The 25,801-nt window shown below is 45.3% G+C and overlaps 1 protein-coding gene across 7 annotated transcripts in view; it reads right to left on the bottom strand.

Moving 5' to 3' along the window:
• Positions 1-22,979, bottom strand: part of Prune2 (prune homolog 2 with BCH domain) — a 252,898-nt gene extending 229,919 nt beyond the window's left edge. For 3 of the 7 annotated variants that reach the window (XM_060387181.1, XM_060387197.1, XM_060387201.1), the window contains exon 1: positions 22,710-22,975. In XM_060387181.1, the coding sequence (XP_060243164.1) occupies positions 22,710-22,745 (36 nt within the window). In that variant the 5' untranslated portion in view covers positions 22,746-22,975. Of the gene's footprint in view, positions 1-22,709 lie in introns of all 7 variants that reach the window. The other 4 variants (XM_060387190.1, XM_060387194.1, XM_060387203.1 and 1 more) reach the window with 4 other exon arrangements.
• Between the last annotated feature and the right edge of the window lie 2,822 nt (positions 22,980-25,801).

Below are 25,801 nucleotides of genomic sequence, written 5' to 3'. Positions count from 1 at the left end.
CCTTTCAGATCTGGGTGACAGCCTGAAGCAACCTGTCGTGAGCTTTAAAAGCCAAGGCCTTGGTTTCTAGGAGCTAAGAGTTACTGTTCATTCTCTCTCCCTTAGAAAAGCTAGTGGTAGCCAGGCACGGTGGCGCACGCCTGTGATCCCAGCACTCAGGGAGGCAGAGGCAGGTGGATCTCTGTGAGTTCGAGGTCAGCCTGGTCTAAAAAGTGAGTTCCAAGACACTAAGGCTACACCGAGCAATCCTGTCTTGAAAAAAGAAAAACAAAGAGAGAGAGAGAGAGAGAGAGAGAGAGAGAGAGAGAGAGAGAGAGAGAGAAAAGAACAGAACAGAAGAGCTAATGGCATATTTACAGCTTTGATACCACAGTACCTGTGGAGCACTTGGCAGAGCTTTGAGATGACACTGAAGTGGCATTTCTAGCCATTATTATTTGTTCTGAACATGAGTTCAAATTAACTCAAAAAGTACAAAATTCTCCAAATGTTATAATGGTGCTCGGAGTACCTCAAACAAGAGGTCCATATTATACTCTTATTACCATTGGGATTCTGTTTGTAGAAAAGGGGCTCATAATACAAGAAGGAACCTGATACCTGACCCCGCCTAGCTTGGGCACACAGGTTACTCCATATAAATGTTGACCTCCATGTTATTTACACTATAGACACCGGCAAACTGATCTCTGTCTCTCTTCTCTCTTCTCTTTTTCTTTCTCTTTCGCTTTCTCTTTCTCTTTCTCTTTCTCTTTCTTTTCCCCATCCCCCCTCTCTCTCTCTCTCACACACACACACTATGATGGCTCCTCTCTCCATTTGCAATGTAACCCTGAAGCTACTCCTGTCCAGAGGGCAGATTCATTTTTTCTGCCCTTTAAACATGAGTCAGCCTTGTAGTTTGCTTTGGCCAGTATACACAAGAGCTCATCTTTGTCAAGCTGACGTGATGTATGAAAAGTCTTTCCCGTGGTGTGTTCCATGGTAAATGGCAGTAACTATCATGAAGGTATATATGAAATAATAGCATGACTTAGGACTGTGGTTCCTTCTTTCACAAATATGGGTCTCCATGCTCCTCCATCCCTGCTCTTCCCCTCTCCCCACTTGCCAGCTCTTTGGTCCTGTAAACTTGGGTAACTGTTCCCACAAAAGAGGGAATTAACTGGTCCATTATTGAGTTCATAGAAATCAAAGAATCTCAGGTCATCTAGAGTTGCAACTACTTATGATATAATCTATGGAAGTTGGTTGAACCATGTCTCCTGGGTAATTTTGATCCATAATGAAGAACTTGGAAAATTGCCACAATTTAGAGTTCATGGCTAAGGACTCCATTTTTATTTAATCTTCATAGTTGCCTCCTGTACCCTGAGTATAGATTTTATATTATTCCATTTATAGATGGAGATAACAAGAGTTAAAGAGGAGAATAACACACATAACTTTGCAGTTAAGTTTAAGTAATTGGACTGGAGAATTCGATACTATGATGGAGCAGCTGAGAGTGGCCATTGTCATGGTAAATTCTACCAGAGTGGACGCAGGACTAGCCACAGGATTATCATCATGGATTGCTGCAGCCATGAATCATCTGAAGGAATGGGCGGGCATGGGAGCGTTAGCAGGCCTTCTGGTGTTGGTCTCCTTGGTTTGCCTGTGGTGTATATGCAAGATTAGAGTCTCACAACAGCGTAATGCAGCCATGACCATTCAGGCCTTTACAGCCATTGAAGCAGGACAATCTCCCCAAGCATGGGAGCTAAAATGTTATGCTCAGGATGCGAGGCTAAGCACTGCACTCAGGGTCAGCCACTTTCGACCCAGAGAAGAGCATGTCTGATTGCATGCGGGTTGATGCCCCAGGTCCCGCCTCTGAGAAAAAGGTATCAGACGGGTCTGATGTCTTTGGGTGGATGACACCTAAATGAACATCAGTACAAAGTCCCAGTTTATTTCTAATATCAGAGATCAGACCTCTACTCTTGCCTGATGCGTCTAAAACAAAAAGGGGAACTGTAGAGAGCTGCATAATGCCACGCCTTAAAGATGGAGCTGGTTTCCACCTTCCACCTTCCCGATGGTGAGTGCTCTCTGTCACAAACAACTCCACATTTGGCTAAGGCTAAGGATCTGGCTTGCTTCCGTGTATGTGGACCTATCTGCATTGCCCACGTGGCATGCTGGGGTTGGCTATCCAGAGGCTATTTAAGCTGTGGGCTGGCTTTCCCCAGGGTCAGATGATTGTTCAAGGTTTCTGAATAAACTGCATTGAAAAAAAAAAAAGAAAAAAAAGAAACTGATTCTTGTTCCATGTCCTTCAACTACGAAAGATCCCTTTCCTTTTCTCTTCCTTCTTTAGACCATGTCTTCAGACTTGTTTACCATTTAATGGCAGTTCTGGTTTTGAAATAGTGAAACATAATTCTTGATTCAGGGGAGCCCCCACCAAGAGGAGGTCACACCAGGTCCAGCTGTTTGCTTTGCAGTTGAAGAAAGAAAATTCCACATAGGGCCAATAATTTGCTAAGTCTCACTGCTCCTCCAGAAAGGAAGGCACTGAAATGCACAACAGGTTATTCACTGCTTTTTCCTCTACAAAGTTCCATGTCAAGACCATGGCCCTAGTCACAGGCCTGGTTTGAAATGAAATCTCTCATAGGAGGCTACAGAGTTAAGGAGGCAGGATCACCCCGGGAGGTTTGCTGTCTTCCTGGCAGCTGCTCTGCAGACACCACACTTTGATTTAATAATTATTTCCCAATGGGGGAGAATAAGAAAGTTCCATTCTGACACCATGTAGCATAAACAGGAAAAAGTAAATTAATTCTAAGGAGAGCTGACATCCCAAGCTCACTGGAAACACACAGCTCCCTGGAGTTGGTTTCCTGTAGGAAGTAATTTTGCTAGAAGGGACACTAAGCTATGCCAGCATTCCGTCTTAACTTCTATTTTGTTTCACAGGATGAAATAGTACCTTCCAGGTGGGTGCCATGTAGGCTGGAAAAGTGAGAAAACTTCAGGCAGCAAAGGACAATGGGTGAACTTATGAGTCAGGTAAGACCTTTTAGGTGGGTAAAAAAAGAAGACTGAAGATCTCTCATTCTTCCCTAGGCCTGCTCTAGTTTGGACTGCTTGGGGTTAACCAGGATAGTGGAAAGGGATTTGGAGAGGGGAAAGGAGATGCCTTCTGAGGCCTACATCAGACATGGACCTGAGGTCTGAGCGATGGATCAGCAGGTAAAAGCACTTGCCATGTATGCCTTGTGTTCTGAGTTCAATCATAGGGAACTTGTGTGAAAGAAGCCAGATGCGGTGGTGCACATCTGTAATCCCAGCATCCTCCAGGGAGCAGAAACAGGAAATTCAACCAGAAGTTCCTGGGGGAACCAGCCTGGAGTCCACAGTGCAGCAGAAATGAGAGAACTTGCCTCAGTGAGGTAGAAGGGAGAACTGACCTCTGAAGTTGATCTCTGACCTCCACATAATGTAGCACATACATGCTTCACACACACACACACACACACACACACACACACACACACACACATCCTATATGCATACACTCATACACACACATCAACAAGTAATAGAAGATTCTAGTGTCTGGAGAGTTAGAAGAGATCAACGTCTGCTAAAGAGCTGACAACGAGAGGCAGCAAAGCGTGATGGATATGAATATGGACTATGGAGCTTGAGTTTAAAACATGAGTCTGTTCTTTTCTGCCCATGAGAATAAATCAAGGCACTAACCTTTCTCTCTCAGTTTCCTCATTATTATAAAACGGGAAACTAAAGAGAGTTATTGTGAAAATAAAATGATTTAGTAAATATTACAATAATTTATATAATGTTCTTCCATATGTCGGGATGGATAAGTATTATATAGTATTGCATTTTATAAATCCACCAAGGCCCAAAGCGGTTCGGGAATGCATCCAAGTTCCCACACCAAGAAGTAACTGAACTTGATGTTTTGCTTCATCTGCCCTTGCCTTGTTTCTTTCACCCTCCAGCTTGCAGGTGCTAGGATTTGGAAAAGAAACAGCCCTGCTGGTCAGAAGCCGCGGGGCATGTCTTAGGAAATGCCCACCAATACTTCTCTACTCTTATCTACCAAGACCTACCCCCAAGGATTGGGCCACTAATTTGCTCTGCTCACCACCCCACTTTGGAATTTCCCAGTGACATGCCACTGCCCACGGAAATGTCCCTGCTCATGTGACCCATAGGTACAGTAACCAGCGAATAATCCAGGGACTGCATGTTTTAAAGGATTTTGCACACAGTGACTGGAAGGGGGCCAACTCAGTCTGGACATCTCCGTGTCTGAAAGAAATCGTGACTGGTTTTGTCAGGAGGCCAAATATTTACATCACTTTGCTCTGCGTTAGTCTTATGTTATTAATAAACCTTGAACTCAGCAGTATAAGCCTGATTATTTATTGACTCTAAACTTCATGACTTTGAAGTCTTCAATATGCTTCTCAAAATTCATATACAAAGGCAGTATCAATCACTATGAACAGCAGCAGATCACACACCCATGTATCTTTATCAGGCATCAAGCATATATCTGACAATTTTACATATGCGAGTTTAATCTTTAACCTCTACAAGGAGCACTCCATTGGAGGTAGCTCACACATGGATCAGCTGAAACACAGAGAATTAGAGGGGTCTCCCCAGGAGTTCTCGTTTCATAAACATTCCCCCAAAAACCTAAAGGAAGCAGCAACTTACCTTCCTTTAACCACAAACACAGGCTCAGTCTGAAGTCACCGTTATGGCGCCCAGGAAGAGAGGGGTGATTCATAATATAGACAACTGCCCAATAAGCTCATGTTTTTAATCAATGTTTTTATTTTGTGACAAGCTACCTGCTGAAAGGACCGTTATAAGGCAATATAAGGTAATTCTATCCAGTGCCACCACCCCTACCCCACACACGGCAGGGTGACTTCTGACTATAATGCCGCAATCTACATAATCATTCCTACTTACTAACTTTCCTTGCTGCAAACATGCAATAATACAGCCTTGTTCTACGCATACACCTTGTCGTACACTCTCTGTTTCATAGTGGAATGTAAGTCCCACCCCAGTGCTTTTCAGCATGGCCACTGACTGGGCTTCCGTTGACTGATAAAGTTCAAGTGCAGCTGCAGTGGCCATGGCAATGGCAGCGGACGTAAGAGATGCTTCAGAGACAGCTTCACACTGCCACTTGTAGTAGCCTGCATTCTTTACAAAGACCCTCACTCAGCTGAAGCCGGAATTCTTGCCATCACCAGGAAAATAATCTCAGGAAGGGACAACGTGAAGCAGAACTGGGAAGTAGTAGGTCTGGAGCTAAACACAGATTTTAAGCACAGGGATTAGATAAAGGGGCACTTAGGTAAAGGATAGTGCGCGTGGAGGGGTGATTGTAGACTTCTGGAGAGAATCAGGCTCAGATCATATGCACGGTTTGGGTGGTTGAAGTTACATCTCAAAGCACTGTGGAGGAAATTCACTCCTCCCTCCTTCCAGTAAACTAGGCCAAAGAATGGTTCTTGGGATGAACTGTGCACGGTTCTGGCTGGCAAGGTAAATTCATGGGTTCCAAGGATTGCACAAGGCATTAAGCACTCGTTTTTACTGCAGATGGAATTTATGTGACTCCTGGCTGGCCAGAGATGTCAGCCAGACTCTGAGAGGACAAACCCCTTTCCCTTCCCACAGCCTCTTACGTTCGCTGTGTTTCTAAGCTCCCTCAGAAGAGACTCGTTCCAATTCTGAGCAGAAGCTTTCAGAATCATTCCCAGCTCCGGGGCTATAGCCCAGTGGTCGAAAGTTCGCTTGGTATGTAGCATGTACAAGGGCCGAGACTGGCTCCCCAGTACAAAACAAAACAAAAATCTAACTGCTAGACCCTTCCAGCTCTCTTCCTCACTCTGCGGCCATTGGAGCAGCATAGTCGAGGCGGCTGTCGCGCCTTTAGCCTGCACCCACCACAGAAGGGTGACCTTCTGAGCTGACCTTGAGTAAGGAATGAGCAGAGTGAGGGTGTAGCACAGCTTTGTGTTGGAAGCCACCAGACACCCAGCAGATTCTGCTGCCACAGCCCAACCCAGGAAAAGCTATATGGAACAGTAAATTTGGTGATTCTAGAAAAGCCCAAAATGTCTGCTGATCATGCTCAAAACTAAAGGAGACACAAACCACTGCGAGCCTGCATGTTTTGTTTTGTTTTAAGAAACAGAATTCTACACTGAAGGAAAAGCAAAGGAAAGGCTCAAGGGGCCTGCAGAGAGAACACAGCAAAGAAGCAGAGTGACTAAGCAAAAGCCATTGACAGAGAAGAAAGAGCATGAATTATAAAGGAGCCCCTTAAGTAACAGCAGGGCCCTAGGGAACATGCATCCCCAACAGAAGGAAGGGTGGGAACAGGGAAAGTGAGCAGCCATGAAGATGACAAATGCACTGTCCAAGAGATGGCATCAAGGAAACAAAAGCACGGTTTAAAGTAACCAGATTGAGAACGAACAGTAGGGAGAGACAGTGAACAGCTTTAAAACATGAAGTTTCACTCAGACTCTACTGAAAGCGAGACCCTGGAAGCAGCTGGGAATGGTACTGTGCTCCTGAGCTAGCTAAGAATCCAACAAGAGCCCTGCATTCCTAAGGAGGTTGCCAGCCCCTTCAGTCCCTGTGGCCATTCTCTCTAGGAAAGTCCACTGGTGTATTAAAGGTTCTCTCCTGCTGCCAGGCCCTGTGAAGCTCCAAATCCTTGTGTTCTGCATCAGCAAAAATAAGGGACATGAACTAATTTCAGTTCATACCAAAATGCAAATTAGTGCAGGCCTTGCCTTGTTGGTAATCAAAACCAAAGGCTGGCTGTGTGGCAGGATTTCAGAGTCTTTATCCTCCCAAATCAATTACACTCTTTACTCAAAATGGGATCACTGCAGATTTTTTTCCACTTGGCTTACATTTCACACTCTAGAAGATCCAGAGGGGCCTCAGGCCTCTCACAGGTAGTGTGACTGCAATGAGGCCATGTCCCCCAGCCACTGCTCTCTTTCTCCTTGTCCACTGCCTCCTAGCTGTGCAAACTTCCAGCTCAATCATCCTCTAAAGGGGACATGAGTGCTGGTTCCCGCTTCCTGGCCAATCAATGACCCGGAGCCGCACTAACTCAACACAGTGACCTTGGCCAGGCACCGACATCTCCTGAGAGCTTCTTGGAAACACAGGCACCCAGGTCCACCGCCAGCAGTCACTAAGTCCATGCCCTCCAATATCCCAGAGGCTCCCGCCCACCGGACCTACTAACGGTGCCGCGAGCACACGGCTCTTGCCAGAAGAGTGCCGTTCCCCTGTGCTGTGTTGAAATGTAAGCTGAGAATCTTGACATGGTGTTCTGGAAAATTAACAGCATTCACCAGTCCTGTGCTGAGAGTATGCTAGATTGACATCTACAAGCCTCAGTTTCCCCCTCTATAGAGTGGGACTGTCTCAGTATTATGGTTACAATCAAGTGTTCAGCAGAGTGAGGTGAATGACAGGACTGAGAGAAAGAAGTTTTCGAGGCATTCTGGGTAAAAGCAGAGGTCCAACAAGAGATTCTGGGCATGCAAGACATAGATTTAATTTGATTGATCTTGTCTGTCCCTGGATGTTTTATGCTTTAAAAAAAAAAAAAAGCCAACACATATTTAGAAAAGAGTTGCGTGGTTAAAATTTTTGACATACAGCACACAATAATTTGCTTCCAGAACCGTCTGCCCCACAGCATGCCAATATTTATGTGCATGATTAAGTACCTACAAAACACAGCCTCTCAGAGTCTGGTTTCTCCTCCCAGCTGATGCTTAGAAGAAAGTATTATCTCAAGGCAATTTCCTTGGAATATGTGAAACTGTCTCAACACGGTGTCTGGAATTACACACTGTGTAGAAAGGAACCTATTAGACCATGGAATCTACAGGAGGGAATTGGGATTTTAGGGGGTTTTAGACAACAAGAAGCCTAAATTTTTCACCCATACAAAATATGGATCCCAGAATAATCCTGAGCCTGACCTCCTTAAGGTTTCCTTCAGTTAAACCTGATGGTTTCTGTCTTCTACCAAGCCGGGTTAATCAAGTCCCAAGATGGAGGATGCAGCTGAGAGCATGTGTAACCATGCCTAAGGCACTGAGCTAAAGCCTCTGGAGGCTGGGAGTGTGCAAGGAAAGAGGTGAGACAGAGATGGCAGAGACAGAGAGAGGCAACATAGGAATGCTATCCATGGGTCTGGAAGCCTAGTACTTCTTCATCTTTGTATCCCTTGAACCTGTCCTGTGGCCTCTGACATACTCTAACTGTTTCCTAGTTTGCTTTCTATTGCTATGATAAAACACCATGACCAAAAGCAACTTAGGGAAGAAAGAATTTGTTTGGCTTACACATCCTGATCACAGTCCATCACTGGGGCAGGAACTCAAGGCAGGAACCTGGAGCAGGGATCATGGAGGAAAGCTGCTTTCTGGCTTGCTCCCCAGACTCATGTTGAGCTACCTTTCTTATACCTCCCAGGATCACCTGCTCATTGTGGATATGTCCACTGTAGGCTGGGCCTTCCCACATCAATCATTAATCAAAAAAATGACACCATGGACTTGCCTACAGGTCAGTTTTTATGGAGGCATTTTCTCACTTGAGGTACTTTGTTTCCAGATGACCTTAGCTTGTGTCAAACTGACAAGAACAAAACAAAACAAAAACAAAAATCCCACTAACCAGCTCAAGCTATAAGAAATGTTATTTCTCAACATTTGTTCAGAACAAATTCTGAAAGATAAAGTAAAATAACATTAAACTGCACTAAACTAAAAATACTCCATATTCATCAATAAAGAAATTGCTGGGGAGAAAAGGGAGAGTGAGCTAGAAAGAGAAAGGAAGGAAGGATATAACAAGACCATGCCCTTCTCTGCAGCAGATAAAGGACTTGTATCATAGGCAATTAAACTTCTTTCCAACACAGAACTCTCAGTTGGACCAACAGAACTGACAACCATGTTGCTCCACAACAGGTGCATCTGATGATCTACAGGTTCTCCAGAGACCCTGCCTCTTGGGCATCCCTTTCCCATTCTAGGAGACATTTGGTCTCCGGAGCCTGTGGCGCTCAGCATGTTGCTTCCAATGACACATTCATTAATCTCACACTTTGCTCCTATACATCAGAGTCCATCACACAAAGCCCCAGTGCCCAGTGCGTATGTTCCTATGTGAGGACTTCCCTGTCACCTGGTCTCCTCCTGGAAAAGTGCCCTGTATTTTTACTCCATCCTTTAAAAAATATTTTACATTTATTCATTTTTATTTTATGTCTCTGTATGTTTTGCCTGCTAGTATGTTTGTGAACCATGTGCATGCCTGGTAGCCAGTGCCTGTGGAGGTCAGAAGAGGGCATTAGATCCCGTGGCACTGGAGTGATGGATGGTTGTGAAACATCATGTATATACTAGAAGCTGAACCTGGGTCCTCTGCAAAAGCAATAAGCGCTCTTAACTGCTGAGCCATCTCTCCAGCAACCACCATCACTCTCACATATGCAGACAAGCCCAAACTACCAAACTCTCAGTGCGAGCTTCATATCATTTTTTAAAAGGATGGACCAATTTTTTGAACCCATAGATGCTTGGAAATTAGAAAAGACATCCTTCACTCAGCTCTCCCAGTAAATTAATTGATTGTGTGTCCTTGGCCAAGGCTGTACTTCATCTCTATGTTTTTATTCTCATTGTTGATTCAAATGCTAACAGCAATTATTAAGTGAAATACTATGTTCTGAATTTCTAAAAACAACAGTTACCCTCCATTGCTTTCAAGAGAATCAATTTCACAACCCCGAGGCTACCAGATACCACTGATACTCAATGAGGGAAGAACTCCTAAGGCCCCATCCCTCTTAAGAGACCTTTGACATTTAAGAGTGACTAGGGAAACAGTATAATTGGGATAATGTATATGTAGAGCTTGCTGACAAGCTCTGACTAGACAGGAGAATTGGCAACAGATCAAAGGCCTCCCTCTACAATATGCTCAGAGCTCTCTTGAAAATGTAGTTTAAAAATAGGGGGTCATTCAGGATATGCCCCTAGAAGAATAGAACTCAGTAATAAAGGTAGAATGATTAAAATAATTTTTTTTTCTTCAGGCAGTGGTGGCACACACCTTTAATCCCATCACTTGGGAGGCAGAGGCAGGCAGATCTCTGAGTTGGAGGCCAGCCTTATCTACAGAGTGAGTTCCAAGACAACCAGGACTGCATGGAAAAATCCTATCTTGAAAAAACCAAATAATAAAAATAGTAATATAATAACCTTTTTCTATACAATAGTATAGATGAAGAAAGGAGAAAAGTAAAAGTAGTTAGGTATCAGAATTTGTCATTCACAAAACAATCAGCTCAGGTATTTTCTATTTGTTCTGAGTGTTCTGAAGCCACCAACGCTGCCAGCCTAAAAACAGGCTGTCATATATTAAACATGTTTGATTTGGCAGAGATATTCTTTAAAATGGAGTTATGGGCCTCATAATAAAAATGAAATCTGTTCTATCTGTACTTGTCAACTGTAATTGAACTTGTAATCCTGGACAAGCAATGAAAAATCAAACACATGTCCATAGATAAATGACGTGATCTATACTTCTTGAAAAATCACGAGTCTTTGTTTTATGAAATCTGTATAAATAAGGAAGTGACCTGATTGCTAGTCAGTTAGCACTTCAAGATTCCCCAGCCACTGTGTCTGACTCATTCCTCAGTCACCAACTCTTTATCCTCTCTCAGGGACTTGTCAACCGCTGGGGCCGTCCCCCAACAAGAAACATTCTCAGAAGTAAAATAAGACAAGAAGTTGCAAGAAGCAAAGGGCAGTGAGGGAGTGCTGCTTACGATGCTCGGCCTGCCAAAGCATTCTCCATTAATCCTGTGACGTATTCCCAAGAAAAGCACAAATTAAAAACTATGCTCTATACTTTTCTTCATTAGAAAATAAAAAGATGTTGACTCTGAATAGTCAACACAGAAAAATATTTAGTAAATAATGTTAAGTCAAAATTAAAAAAAAAAAAAGGTGCCAAAATGCATGGGCATTTTATTTCATCTTGAACATAGAAGACTACGAAATCTTATAGGAAATATTGGGCAAAAAAGCAAGTATCATTACCACAATTACTCCCGCCTCTGAGAAAAAGGTATCAGACGGGTCTGATGCTCTTTGGGTGGATGACACCTAAATGAACATCTGTACAAAGTCCCAATTTATTTCTAATATCAGAGATCAGACCTCTACTCTTGCCTGATGCGTCTAAAACAAAAAGGGGGAACTGTAGAGAGCTGCGGAATGCTATGCCTTAAAGATGGAGCTGGTTTCCGCCTTCCACCTTCCCGATGGTGAGTGCTCTCTGTCACGAACAACTCCACATTTGGCTAAGGCCGAGGATCTGGCTTGCTTCCATGTATGTGGACCTATCTGCATTGCCCCCGTGGCACGCCTGGGTTGGCTACCCAGAGGCTATTTAAGCTGTGGGCTGGCTTTCCCCGGGGTCCGAGGATTGTTCAATGTTCCTGAATAAACTGCATTGAAAAAAAAAAAAAAAGAAGAAGACTACGAAATCCACTTCTCAAAATATTACCCACCAAGCAGGAGCTTTCTCTGACTCTGTTGCCTGTCTTTCCCTGAGTGGGTTGCCTTAGCATTCTCAGTGTCCTACATATGTTTCCTACAGCCTTCCTTGCAATTTGCCTTCAATTAAGGAGAATTTTCAAAAAGTAAGGTGGGTTCAGAGATCTAAGTAAATGTTCAAAAGATAAAATTAAAGCTTGGGCTTATATGAATTCAACAAAAACCAGTTGAAATGCTGCCCTTTTCTCTTTAGGAATCTGGCCTCCAACAAGGAAATGGTTTTGATGGTCTTTCTCTGGTAGCCAAAGATGGATAGAAGATGTTTCTTCAGTTGGGCCAGGAAGTGTATTGGACAATCTAAACCACCTTGCTAAGGGCCAGGAGAGAGAGAAAAGTTCAGAGAATAGAGAATTGAGAGACTGAGGGTAGCGTTTGGTTAGGAGAGGGCTTACCCTAGCAACCATCAGGCCCCAAGCTGGACCTCCAGCACAAGCCAAAATTATGTAGAGAATGGCTTGTCCCTTTGCCTCTGAAAGGAGGGGCCCAGGGTGACTGCCTTTGAAGGAGCAGCCAGACACGTGTTCTGTCCTCTTGGATATTCCCATGGACTATGAGCAGCTGAGCGGAACTGACCATCTGCCGTTTCTTAGCCCCAGGTGCTAGTCCAGCCAGATGACTCCTCCTGTGAAAACACGCCTGGAGAAGGTGGAGGCACCTTGGGAAGGGCTTCCGTTTGTGGAGAGGAGGCAGGAAGCCCAACACGAACATTTCCCTATACCCCCGAGTCATTCATTAATTTATGAGATCAACATTTTGTAAGAAAAAAAAAATCTGGGACTACTTAAATGAATGGGCTTACCTTTAAAGAAGGAAAGTGGGTCCTCAGAACTCTTGATTTTTCAGCTAAGGGAAAAAATGACTCCTACGTAGGGCTCCTTCCTAAAACCCTTCCGAATACTTGACAGGCCAGCATAAGTCTGCCCCACATCCTTTTAAGGCTTTACGTGGAGGCCTTTTCTTGCACACAGTTTTTGTTATATTCTCCTGGAGTCCAGAACCAAATGAGTTATTGCTGCAGGTGGGGGCTGGGGAGAGTACCCACATCTCGGACACGCCAAGGATTCATGCCTCGCCACAGCTCCTATTTCTAGCACCGTTATCCTGCATGCTGACTCATGGTCACTTGTGATAAACACATTTCACATATCTGCCTGCTAACTCAAGCACGTGCTCTGCTACTCCGGAGGCCTCACCAGACAACAAACGCTCACCCTCTCTGCGGCTGTTTCTGCTTCTTTCTAATTTACTCTTCTTGACGAGAATTATTTTTCTGAAACTGCTTGTACACTACCCCTTTCCTTTTAAACAGGACATTATGATTACAGATCTTTCCCCCTTGGTTATTTGAGCTCATTACCTTAATAACATATGCATGTCGGTGACAGCAATGATGCCATGTCACCCACAAGCTAGGCCCCTCTTTAGGACTCACACCAAATGCAATGGCACGCACTAGAGGCCTGGGCTAACTTCTTTAAGGTCCTGTTGGATTTGGTTTTGTTTTTACTGTTCTTCCATCATAATTGATCAGCAATTTCTATCATCTACTCTCGAGAAAAGCCAATTCATGAGAATTGTGGGAAAGTGCTTATCAAAGCGCTGATATGAGGGATAGAAGCTGATTCTTGTGAGTCTTTACTAAATCCTGGTATGGCCCTGAGCAATCTCGAGGAGTCATCTCACACATAGAGGCAAGAACTTGCAGGGTTCTCCTGTGAGAAATTTAATAGTGGGTGTGAGGGTTAATTTGAAGTTTCAACTTGATGCAGTTTAGAATTACCCAAGGGAGCTGGAGAGATAACTCAGAAGTTAAGAGCACTATTCTTCTAGAGGACTTGGTTCTATCCCCAGCACCAACATGGCAGCTCACAACTGTCTCTAACTCCAGTTCCAGGGGATCTGATATCCTCACACAGATATACAGGCAAGCAAAATACCAATGTATGCTAAAAAAAAAAAAAAATTACCCAAGAAAAGAGCCTCAGTGAGGAACTGTGCAAGTGTATGTGTATCTCAGTTATGTTATCTGAAGTAGAAAGACCCACTCACTGTGGGGGGAGGGGCACTATTTCTTGGGCAAAGGAACCTGAGCTTTATAATAGTGGAGAGATCGGGCTGAACCCGGGCATGCATAAATGCCTTAATCCATCGTTCTGTGAATGCCATGTGACTTATTTGCTCGTTGTGAAGGGCTGTAACCTGGAACTGTGAGCCAAATAAAACCCTTCTCCCTTAAGCTGCCTTTGTCAGTGTATTCACCACAGCAACAAGAAACGAAACCCAGACAGTGCCAGCGTGTTTTGAATAATCAGTTTCAGCTACCTGAAGGAGTGCTGCCTCAGCTGAATTCCCCCATTTGGGGTAGACTTTGGGCTGGTAGAAGCTGCCAGAGCATTGAGCTTCGATAGCGGAATTGTTGCTCTTGAGACTCATCCTGTGCTGAGTTTCAGGTTTTCCTCTAAGCCGCACCACTGTGCACAATTGCTCCCCCTGAATATTTTTGTCCATCTCTTTTCTCTCTTACCTTGCTTTCAGATCCCTCCTTTGGTTTTTTCTCTCCGCTGCCTCACTCTACATGCTGAGCACAGCCATTAGCCCTGTGTGGCACTGCCACCGTAGCAGGCTGGAAAGGGACGGCAGCTGAGGATGGGCACCCCAGCTCTCCTTCACAGCTGTGTCCACCGCAGTTCACCAACAGTCAGTCAATCCCAATGTGCTCCCCAGGACGGTCAGAACCACAAGGGAATCTGCCTAACAAACAATGTGCTCCAGACCTTAGCGCTTAAGTATTGCTCCCCATTTAAACCTTTCACCATGCATTTGTATTATTAAAATGTCAGCAGACACCTGCACTGGTTCTAGTTATACCGAAACTAGCCACACACCCTGCCTTCCAGATAGCTCACCGATTGCCCCCTTTCCTTTGGGCACACAGTGAAGAACAGCCTCACAGCCTATTCAACAGTCTGGTGCTGAGTTTTCCTTATGATAAATTCTCAATAGCACTGGTTGATTGCTCAGTTGTTCAAGGCTTTTAATACAAAACAGACAGCACAGAGGTGAAGGTCTCCCCATCTCAAGGCCACAAGAGTGTTAAGAAAGCAAGTCTCTCTTAGAGGTCAGAGAGCTAGCCAACTAATGCTGGTACAAATAAAAAGAGATAGGAATCGTGCCTACTTCTGTGACAGTGAGCAGGGTTGTCTGTGACAGAGAACAGGCTCTCTTGTCCACTAGTGGCCCTTGTCTCCTTTCTAGCAGGTATGGAGAGCACAGTCTTATTTTGACATGTGGCCACCTGCTGCAGGTTTAGGAAGGGGATTTTCTTCTTGTTTTTGCTTTCAGAAGATGGGAAGACCAAGCAAGACCCAAGAAGGCAAAGTACCCCAGCTTGTGTGGCTATTAGCTGGCAACAGCAGGGTCAGGATCTGCAATCCGGCATGTGGCTGCAGAACTCACACACAGCCACAAGGCTGCACTGCACTTGGGGACAAGAAACGTGGAGCAGGCCATTACAGAGACTTCCAAATCCAGCCCTTACGACCCAGGAAAATATAAGCTCTTATTTAGGCCAAGTGTCTTCTCCCGTGGTTGCCTCACATTGACAGTTCAAGGTCGCTGAGGCACAGTTGTGTGCCCATGCTGCCCTTGGGAGGTCAGCAGCTACCAAGAACTAGAACACAAGCTTTCAGGTGTGTCTACATCTATTTCAGCTGTCTTGGGAGGCTCTGCAAGTGATTCTCTTACTAAAATATCTAGGTCTCAAATGTGAGCCAATGAACCCTAGGCTTGACATAATTTGTTGCTAAAATACGTTCAAGATCAGATATGTAAATGTAAGGTAATATTTACAAATTCTTGCCAGGGGTCAAAAGAATAAAACAAATCATAAGGTATCTTTGGTTGTGTGTGTGTGTGTTATTTTCAAGACACGGTTTCTCTGTGTAGCCTCGGCTGTCCTGGACTCACTTTGTAGATGAGGCTGACCTTGAACTCACGGAGATCTGCCTGTCTCTGCTTCCCTGAGTGCCACCTCATTTTAAAAAGAGTAAAAAAGTAAAAGCTAAAAAGATAAAATTTTATTTCTAAAACAGCAAAGCTTAGAAAATTAAACATCCATGTGCTTCGCTCCAAAACATGAAATATCACATACACAAAATATGGACATTTTGCACGTGAGTACTAAGATGTACGGACTTCTCCATTACACAGTCATCAGCATCCTCGGGGAATTCGGGTCACAGCCTGAGAGTTACGAGAAGTGGAGGATCAGTGTTACGCCCTGCTACAACCCCACTGGCTGGACGAGAGTGTTTGCAGGAATGTTTCACGTACGAGGAGTAAGTCTGGGCTCCCCCTGCCCCAACCTCAAATATGCTTCCATCACTCCTACTCCCTGAGATGCCGAAAGTCTTCCCAGCCAGTCTCTCTCATGGCGTTAGTAACAGTGCAGAGAACAGGCTGGGCCAGCTTGCCACAGAGGCTGGGTAGAATTGGGGCCATCCAACTATTACTCTTCGATCTAACAATCCGTTATTCGTTCACTTGCCAGTTGTGGTTGTACAGGGACTCGCCTCATCTTGCCCCTCTGCCTTCCTCTCTCCGTGCTTCGATTCTGTCAACATTTACATATCCCAAGCACCTAGGGATAACAGCTAGCCTCTTCCCATTGTCAGAACATTTGGCATTACTCGGTGCAAAGCGTTGCATAGCACTTCTTGACCTTAAAGCTCACCTTCTTGCCAAGGAACCTGGCATCCCGAAGACCGTTACCAGTCCTGCTCCAGATTTAGACCTTAAAGCATGTAACCTTGGCCATCTGGCTATTCGCTTTTATTGGGACACTACATTATGATATGCCTTGACCTGGGCTCTTGATTTATGGTTTCGTTCATTCTAAAATCATATACATGCATCAAGCATCATGCCAGGTTCCAGAAATACAACGGTAAGCAAAATCCTATGGAGGCCTCACTCCCTACTCTTAGCACACTGTCATTAATCAAACGTGCCTAATATAATGACAAACTGACATAAGAAACCTAAAAGCTTTAAAAAAAAAAAACTTAGAATATAGTCAAAAAATGAAGGGGTAGGCAGGAGGATTTTCTTTTTCACCTCATTTGAAGAAGTGGCAGCTGCTAGTTAAGCCAAAAGCAAAAGGAGCAGAAGCCAGAAGTGGGTAATAGCAGTGTGATGCAAAGGATGTCATCCATACTCCTAAGAGCAATGGAAAGTTACCACAAGGTTTGAGAAGGGGAAATTGGTCCCGAGGCTAAAGTGATTGTCAAGGTTTTGATGGTGGTGGCTGTGGCGGGGTTTGGGGGGAGGCAGGGTGATTGAAGATGCTTTCAGCTCTGAGTGCCAGATACTTTCAAGGCCCCTTTGAAGCAGGCAGCATGAGAGCAATTTGAAGAACACAGTGTGCTGGTCACTGCAGTCAAGGATGAAGAAGAGAGGCTGTTTCGAGCTGGATGACCTGGATGATTGACGTCGCCACTCATTATCATAATGATAAGAAGAGCAGCTTGGGGATGAGCGGAGAGAGGAGTCATTGCTCCAAGATCCATGCTAAGAGCCACAGTTATCTCATTTTGACTGTACAACAAACACACAAAGCAGATACCAGTATGTATTTCCCAGCTTAAAAACTAAGTTTTTCTGATTCACTCTATACAGGTCTAATTTTTCAAGACAATGTAGACTTCCACTGGCCTCGCTGAGTCTCTCAGGCAGAATACTGTCCCTCTCTGGAGACCAAAACCCAAAGCCCAAAGAAATGGATGTGGGGTGACGTCTATTTTCTTGGCTATTTTGGTACCTCCGATTGGGGACCCATGTAGCTGGGCAGATCACGTACTACAAGAACCCAGATGTGCTTTGCACTCACGTGGCAAGGTCCATGTGAGTACCACCCCCTTCAAGAACCAGCCTAGCCCCTTCCCAGTTTTCTCCAAAAGACTACAAACTCCGTGACTCTCTAGTACACCCAGGGGCCAAGAAGAGTCAAAGGCCAAAGCCACGGCGCAGTCTCTGCCTATTGGCTCTCTCCTCTTAAGCTTTTATTCAGCCCCACTACCCGTTCTCATTCTTTCCTGTTAAGATGGAACTCCAGAGAAGGGGAAATGCCAAGAAAACATAAGTCTTCTTCCCTAAGACACCAAGGCTTGCAGGAGTGCCCCAGATTTGTGCTCCAAACTCAAAATAACGATATCCTTTCAAATAAACAGTGCTCAGCGGCAAGCAGGCTACAGCAAAGCTGGCAGCTTTTTATTTAGGTGACAAGAGATATCCCCCAAACACAGACTGAAAAGCACCTGTCCGTTGATCACCTGCCCGCCAGGACCCGAGCTACTGTGTGAATGGCATCGAACATCACTGCCCTCTAACATCCAGTTACCGCTCTGGTTCTTTTTCAAAGGTCCCCAGGCTAACGCAATTCTCAGCTTCTGGTCTGGATGAACCCACAGTGAGGAAGGCAGCGGACTCTAGACCTAGCCCAGGGCTCATTTCCCGTCAGCCCACAAGCACATGAAGCTGTACTCACAGAATGGCTTTGGAAGCCTGAGTTTCCTGCTCATAATGCTCGGGGCAAAAAGCATTGACTCCAGCCAGGCAGAGTAGAATGTGACTGCAGTCCCAGACACCGCAAGGCAGGGATTCAAAAGCTCAAGGCTAGCCTGGGTTACAAGAAACTCTATCTCAAAAAAAAAAAAAAAAAATTGAAACAGGGCAGTGACTTGAGCTGTCTGGCTAGCTGTGGGATGGTATCCAGTCCTGTGACCCAGAGCACCATACGTTCAGTGACCAGATGAATGTGCTCTGCAGTTTCTCCATCACTGCTCTACCTTACAACTGCGGGCCTTTCTTGAGCGCTTCAAAACATTTCCTTTCCGGGTTCTGAGAAATGACTCAGTGGGTAAACGGAGACAAGCCTGAGTTTGATCCCTGGGACTCGCATGGCGAAAGGAGAGGACCAGCTCCTACAAATTGTCCTCTTACCACCAAACACGTACACACTCACATGTACACACATGCACAAAATGTAATCGAGAATTTAAATTCTTTCCAGTACGTGCATTCCGTTTTTCTAATGTAGGAAATCAGGATAAACGGATCGCTTCAGGTTCCCACTGAAGCGGCTCTTCCACAGAGCTGCTCTAAAATGAGGTTGTTCGGGGGGATTTTAGACTGTGAGCGCTCATCCCAGCGTCACTTATCCCACAGCACACACTGACATTCAGTCACCCTTCATTTTTCTCCTACAGAAGTTCATGTGGCGACAAAGTCACACTGCAGACACAAGGGCCTCAGCTGTCACTGCTGAGGTGACAGATGTCCTCCCTGGACTGCAGCCATGACTCTTCACTTCCTCTTGATGAACAGCATTCCTTGGTGTGTCCTGGTTTTCCGGAAGCAGCAGGTGACTCTCTAAGGCTGACCTACACTTTACAGTGTACGAGTGACAGTGACCTCCAGGCACCCGCAGCTGCCTGGATTGCATCAGCTGATATCTGGATGTAAAGGAGGCTCAGCAGAAAGTCTAACCCATGTGGGGACACGAGCTTCTTGCCAGTTACACTTTATGGTTCTCTATGTATCCCCAGGTTATCCCTCAGTTACAGTTTTCTCCCTCAAAGCTCATGGTAATTTGGAGTTTATTTCCACGAGCTGGTCCTTGATCTGAACACTTTTCTGAAGGGAATTCTGTGAAATGGAAGCACATTTGCCAAATCACAGGCAGGAAGCCCTTCTTTCCCTTTCTGCTTCATTCTCCCTTACATAGGAATAGTGTATCTAAGAAAGACTCTGGCACATGAATGGTTAACGGAACAGAAAAGTGAGGTGAAACCTGAAGGGCTGATCTGAATTAAAGGATTTGGTTTCTGCCTCTGCTCTGACTCTGCTTCTTCCTGTGTGGATAGGCAGAGGAAGAGCCAGGGGACGCTGGCTGAGAGAGGAAAAATTTCTCTTCACTCCCATTTCAGTCTCCAGCAGTGGGTATCCAGGCCAGAAGCAGAGACTGCATTCTCGTGGGGTTTGGTGGCATGTGCAACTGAGCAGCATCACCCTTTGGCTGCTGTTACCCTTGGCTTGATCCTTGCTCTCAAACTCATACTTGACTTGGCTCCTTTTAGTTTAATCCAGGTCCAGGCCTAGAATGGAGGCACTCTCCTCTCCATAACAGACAGACAAACAAAAAATGTTTTTAATAGGGGAAAGCAGGCAAATCTCTTCTAAGTTTTTTTTTTTTTCTGTCTGTTGATTTGTTTTACAGCACTAGGGATGGAAAGCGTATACTTTCTCATTTATTTGTTTATTTATTTATTTTGTACTTTCTCTTTTGAGATCATGTGTCACCAAGTTTTTCAGGCTGCCTTGAACTCATTCTGTCACTCAGGCAGGCTTTACACTTCTGATTCTCCTGCCTTGACTTCCCTAGCTGCTGGGTTTACAGGCCTGACCAGGCTCAGAACTCCAAAGTTTTGGTTCCTGAAGAATATAATAATCATCGCTGATAGCAGTTCCACAGTCTAAAGTCTTCATTGTTCCCTGGAAGTAACCAGCCCATGTTCAGACCTTAAAAGGAAACTCAACTATTTTAAACTATTCAAAGATATATACCACAGCTACAACATATCAAAATAAATACTAAAACAAGAGCAGTCTAGCAATCAGGAAGTTTTAAGTATCATATAGATCAATCGATATTAACTTGACTAGAAGTTGGCTTATCCCTATTTCTATTCTAATTAAGGTTCTAACAAAAGTTAAGTACAAAAATCAGAACAGTAAATGTCTTTCCCTTAAAATGTTTCCCAGAAGATTAATGGAATTTCTAAAAGCCATTTTACTATGAATAAACTTCTCACAAATGGCATGGTTACAGACATTTATCTCTTCAAAGAAAACATCACCTAAAGCAGTGGTTCTCAACCTTCCTGATGCTGCAACCTTTAACACAGTTCTTCGTGTTGTGGTGGCCCTCAACCATAAAATTATTTTTGCTACTTCATAACTGTAATTTTGCTACAGTTAGGAATTGTAATGTAAATATCTGATATGCAGGATATCTGATATGCATCCCCAAGAGGGGTCACTACCCACACATTGGGAATCATCGATCTAAAGGAAAGTATTGTCTCTTTTTGAATATTGTAGATTAAGCATAAATTTTATTATTGAAACTATTTACAAGGAGAAATATGTGATGACCAGAGATGGCCATGCATATTTGTGGTAGCTGAGCAAGATAGGTTAATTGTAATTTCTAGCCAGAAGCCTATTCTAAGAAAAGACCAATTGAGCTGTAATTGTTCCTCTGGCTAATAGAGGAAACTAGTAACAATTTCAAGCAACCGCCTTTTCCAGTCTTTTTTTTTTTTTAATGGTGTAGAGCAATTGCTTGTCTAATGAAGGGACTCAGTAAATAAATTAGACATCACTTTCAGCTGATGATTTTGAAAGAGAGAATTCCCATCCCAGGAATTGTTCAGAAATGAGACTCACAGCAGACCACGCACTCTGAACATGACTGTGAGAAACTGAGATGACACACGTGTTAGACCACAGCCTCAGTCCCAGACTCTGCATTCATGCTTGGTCCCTACCCACTGACACACACAAGCTGCCACGACTGACTTTACGTTTCCAGTGTCTTTCTCTTCCTCCTAGATGAAGAACGGCGGGTGCTTATTTCAGGAAAGATGCAAGGCAGTTACTGAGCTTCTGCCACAAATAGCTTCCTTCCCTTCTTCTTTCTTTCAGTGTGTTTTAGTGAGACTTCTACGAAGTCAGCTCCCACAGAAGCCATCAGAAACTTTCCCAATTCTGAAACAAATCCTAACACTGAATGCTGCTGCACTGGGGGTGGGGAATCCACTAAAGGTAGAAAACAAAGTTTCAGCATTAATCTAATTTAATGGTCCCATCTTTAAAAAGGAAAAAGAGAAGAAAGAAAAGACGTCTGCTCTTGGTGCTGTAATGCTTCACTTCCAGCTCTGAGCCCTGAGTGGAGGCCCTCCCTGTCCTTTGTTGTCTGGGGTAAATAGATGGCATCCTGCCTGTGGTTGAGGCATCACCTCAACAGACTTTCATAGCGGCTTCCGTGAGGGTTTAAAGGTTACTGGCATCATAAATTATGCATTACCTCTATTGCCAGACCCATAAAGGTTCTTTTGGTCTTCTCGAAAGACACAGCTTCTAAATGGGCCAGGCTTTCTTTTTTCTTTTTTTTTTTTTTAAGTGCCAAGACGGAAACATTTCCATTATGATTATTACCACCGTGCCAGAGAGAAGTGCCTCTCCTGTTCAGAATGGTTGGCAACAGCGGGCACACGGTGAAATTACAGTTTACTCTTTACATTTTCAGACAGTAAAACGTACCAGACCAGCATGCAGCGGTCCTTCCCAGCTCCATCAACCTCAGGGGCTGGGGTTACTTCCTTCTGCCTCTGCCCCAGAGTGTGGAAGGGAACCAAGCAGAGTCAGTGTGCCCTAGAATGCCCCCGAGTCCTGCTGAGCAGGTTCTGAGGAGTGCCATCCTGATCCAGGCAGTGTCCTGGCCCTCGCAAGGGCTTTGCCACTGCCAGCTTAAGTACTGTCCCGGAGCTAAGTTTTTCCTCTTCACACCTACAGGTCTTGCATCTGCAGAAAGCTGAGCTCCCCGGAGCATCGCCCTCCTTCACCCACTATCCTTCAGGAGCAAACTCCCAGGACTAAGACCCATGAGAGGAGTCACGTCAGTTCAGACAGGCCTCACCACCCAACTCTGAACCTTGCCTTGCTGTGGGGGAAGATTGCTGATACTAGAGAGTTGCAGAGGTTCTCTACTGGCACAGCTTGCACACACAGACAGTTAAGCCACAAAGTTGTTTCCATCCTCATCCTCATCCCCTGCTGAACACCCTTTCCTCCCCTTCTCTAGCAGCACACACCCACGCGCGGACACAAGCACTTTCACTCACCCCTGCAGCTTCAATTTACCAGTTTAGATTTGGCGCGTTGCAGAAATTCTTCCATGTCTCTGCTAGGGACTGGATGGAGAGCGCGGAGAGAAGAGAGCTGCAGAGACCTGAGCGGAATCTTCAGAAAGTGGTCGCTCAGCGCAGGGACCAGCCGCTCCCTAGGCGGGCCGGCCGGGACTGAGCCCTGCTCGCTTCCTCTGGGCTGCTAGCCCAGCCCACGCCCCGCGGCTGCTCCAGCTCCGACTCTGTCCTAATAAGGAAAGTGGGTGTGCCTCCCGGGAGCCCAGGGACCGCCACCCGCCTGCTGGCACTCGCCTTGGGGGCCTGACGCGGGGCAGCCGGTGGGGGTGGCGAGGGGCTCCTCGGCCAATCGCAGGGCCCCGCGCTGGCCTCCTGACGCGGTGCGCTGAAAGATGCTGCAACCATGGACAGCGCCCAGAAGTACACGCCAAGTGCCAGGGGCTGCTGCAGAGTGCCACTGCTGCAGGCCTTAGCATGGCCAGCAAGAAAAGGTGGGAAGAGGGACACAGGCCCTAGGAGAGGCCTTATCCTCCGCCAGCGCCTCTCTGGCTAGTTGGCACGGATACGAGAGCCCCAGTGGTCACTTTAATGAGCTGGTCTGTTGGCCTTGCCTGGGATGCACTTAGGGAGATTGGCGCTGAGTGGGGGTGGGAGGGTGGGGGGGTGCGGTATTGCTGAGCTAAAAGCCATGCGACCTTGATGGCTAATAACCAGAAGAGCCGGCTGGGAGGTTATGTGGGCTGCAACTTTCCTCCCTACCCTCTAAGCAACCGACCTCCCGGTCTCACTACAAAGTAGCCGCCTTTGCGTGGGCCCTGTGGTTAATGGATAGCTATATTCTTGCGCAGCCTCCACCTAAAGCTGAGCAATACAAGCCGGCAGTTTCACAGACCAACAGCCATGAGCGCCACAGAGCTTATTAGAAACGTCCTCCCCCCTCCAGCCCACTAAAGTATCAGTCTCTATAAGATTCTACGTCCACTCAAGTTGAAGAAGCGCAGCAATAAGCATCTACATTTACAGCTGTGAGCTTAGTTTATACGGTGGAGTTTTGTGTGCATTTATTTGTCTTCCTGTGGTTCCAGGTTCCTTTACTCAGGAGACGTTGGCTTGCTGCCTGTAAGACCCCCATCGCCCTGTCCACATCTCCTAACTTACGCTTCATGGCTCAGCACAGAGGTGTTCTCTAGCCTTCCTACAGTCACAGTATACTAACCAGAGGCTTAAAAAAAAACCCAAGACCGGGGTCCAGGTCCATTCCAACTAAATCAGCATCGCGTGGTGCGAAGCCGAAGCTTCAGCCTGGTATCAGTGTGCTGGCCAAGAGGTGCAGCCATGATGCTCCAGTTTTTAATGAAATCTGGCATGGGTCTACATCACTGACAAGATAATGAAATGGGGGTTTCCGTGCCACACCCAGAATTTCAAGTCTGTTTATGTGAGCCTAAGACTTTGTATGTCTACCAGGTTTGGGATCCAGGGACCACACGTTGAACATGAAGCTTCTTGCTCACAGTGCCTCCCCGACACACCCACTCCCGGATAGAATCACTGCTCTTTCTGCAGTTTCTATTAGCCACTTACGTTCTCTACAGTGCTGTAAATTGCTCGACTGCATGCCTATATCTTCCCACAAGCTGTGAGCACCACGAGAGGACGAAAACCTCACCTACCTCATTCATAGCTGGATCTCTAACGCGACCTGTGTTATGTGTCTACAGATCCAGTTAAGCATATGTTGATAGATGAACATATGTACAGAAAGAGTGGCTCTATCTAAGTTTGTGTCTCTGCCACTTCCTCATTCCTTGTATGCACTTGCATATTTCCCAATCAAATAATTTTTCATTCTGAAAACCTGAAAGAATGAGAAACCAGCAGATGAGTCTGATCCAATTAGAGGGAAGTGATGGGACCACAAAGCTCCAGGGGGCATTCAGGTGATGAGCCATGTGGACGCTGGGGTCCTATCTGCTTTCTGTGCTGACTTAAGGAACTTAAAACCATACAGATAAAATAGTGCAGACAGGCACTAACGCTAGACAGAAAAATCCAGAGAACTCTTTTTGCCTCTGGAGAACTTAGTGAATGTCACATGACACTGTTTTGTGCCTCTGACCTTTTTCTTTTTTCCTTTTCTCTCTCCTCTCTTTCTCTCTCTCTCTCTCTCTCTCTCTCTCTCTCTCTCTCTCTCTCCTCTCTCTACCCCATCTTTCTTGTTCTTTCAGACAGGAACTAACTCAGTTCAGGCATGCCTGGAACTATGTAATCCAGGCTAGCCTTGAATTCACAGCAATCCTCACTCCTCAGCCTCCCGAGTACTAGGATTGCAGACAGGCATGTAGCGTTTGGCTCTGACTTTTGATTCTGGGTAGCTATTTCAGGGCCTTGAAATTACAAAACTTTTTTCTGATGGTTTTAAATGTCAGCATCTTCCTGCCCTAGTTTTTCTCTGATAATGGTGACCCTTCAAAAGCTTGCCAAATTTCTGTCATGAAGTCTTCCCTGATTTGACCACCTACACTATTCTACTGAGACCATGGTAAAAATTCCCACAAAGTCAGTGGCTCAAAACAATACAAATTCATTAACTTATGGTTCTGTAACTCGGTAATCCAGCACAAGTCTTTCTGGGCTGAAAGCAACTAGTTAATAAGGTCATATTCCTCCTATAGGCTCTAGGAACCAATCATCTGGCTTTTCCAGCTACTAGAAGCTTCTGTATTCCTTGATGTGTGGCCCCTTCTTCCATCTTTTAAAGCAGCAACATCACATTTCTCTGATGACTCATTCTCCCAGCTTCTGCCTCCTCCTTTTGTGCTGGAGACTGGGCCCAGGTTACTAAGCGTGTACACACAAACATTCTACCACCAAGCTATACCTCCATGTTCTTAAAATATTTGACCCAGGAGCTCTCACTAAGTTGTCCAGGCTGGCCTTGAACTCACTCTGCATCAAGGAAGATTGTGAGTTTCCAATCTTCCTAAATTCCTTCCGAGAATTTAGTATTATGAGTTGGTACAACTGTATTGTGGGGTATCAACCAGAGAAAACTACTTGGACACGGTTTAAGTTTTCATTAGCTAGTCA

The sequence above is a fragment of the Meriones unguiculatus genome, chromosome 1, assembly GCF_030254825.1.
Source record: "Meriones unguiculatus strain TT.TT164.6M chromosome 1, Bangor_MerUng_6.1, whole genome shotgun sequence".
NCBI classification, from domain to species: Eukaryota; Metazoa; Chordata; class Mammalia; order Rodentia; family Muridae; genus Meriones; species Meriones unguiculatus.
Note: the sequence above shows the minus strand (reverse complement) of the source record. Positions and strands in the feature narration are given on the sequence as shown.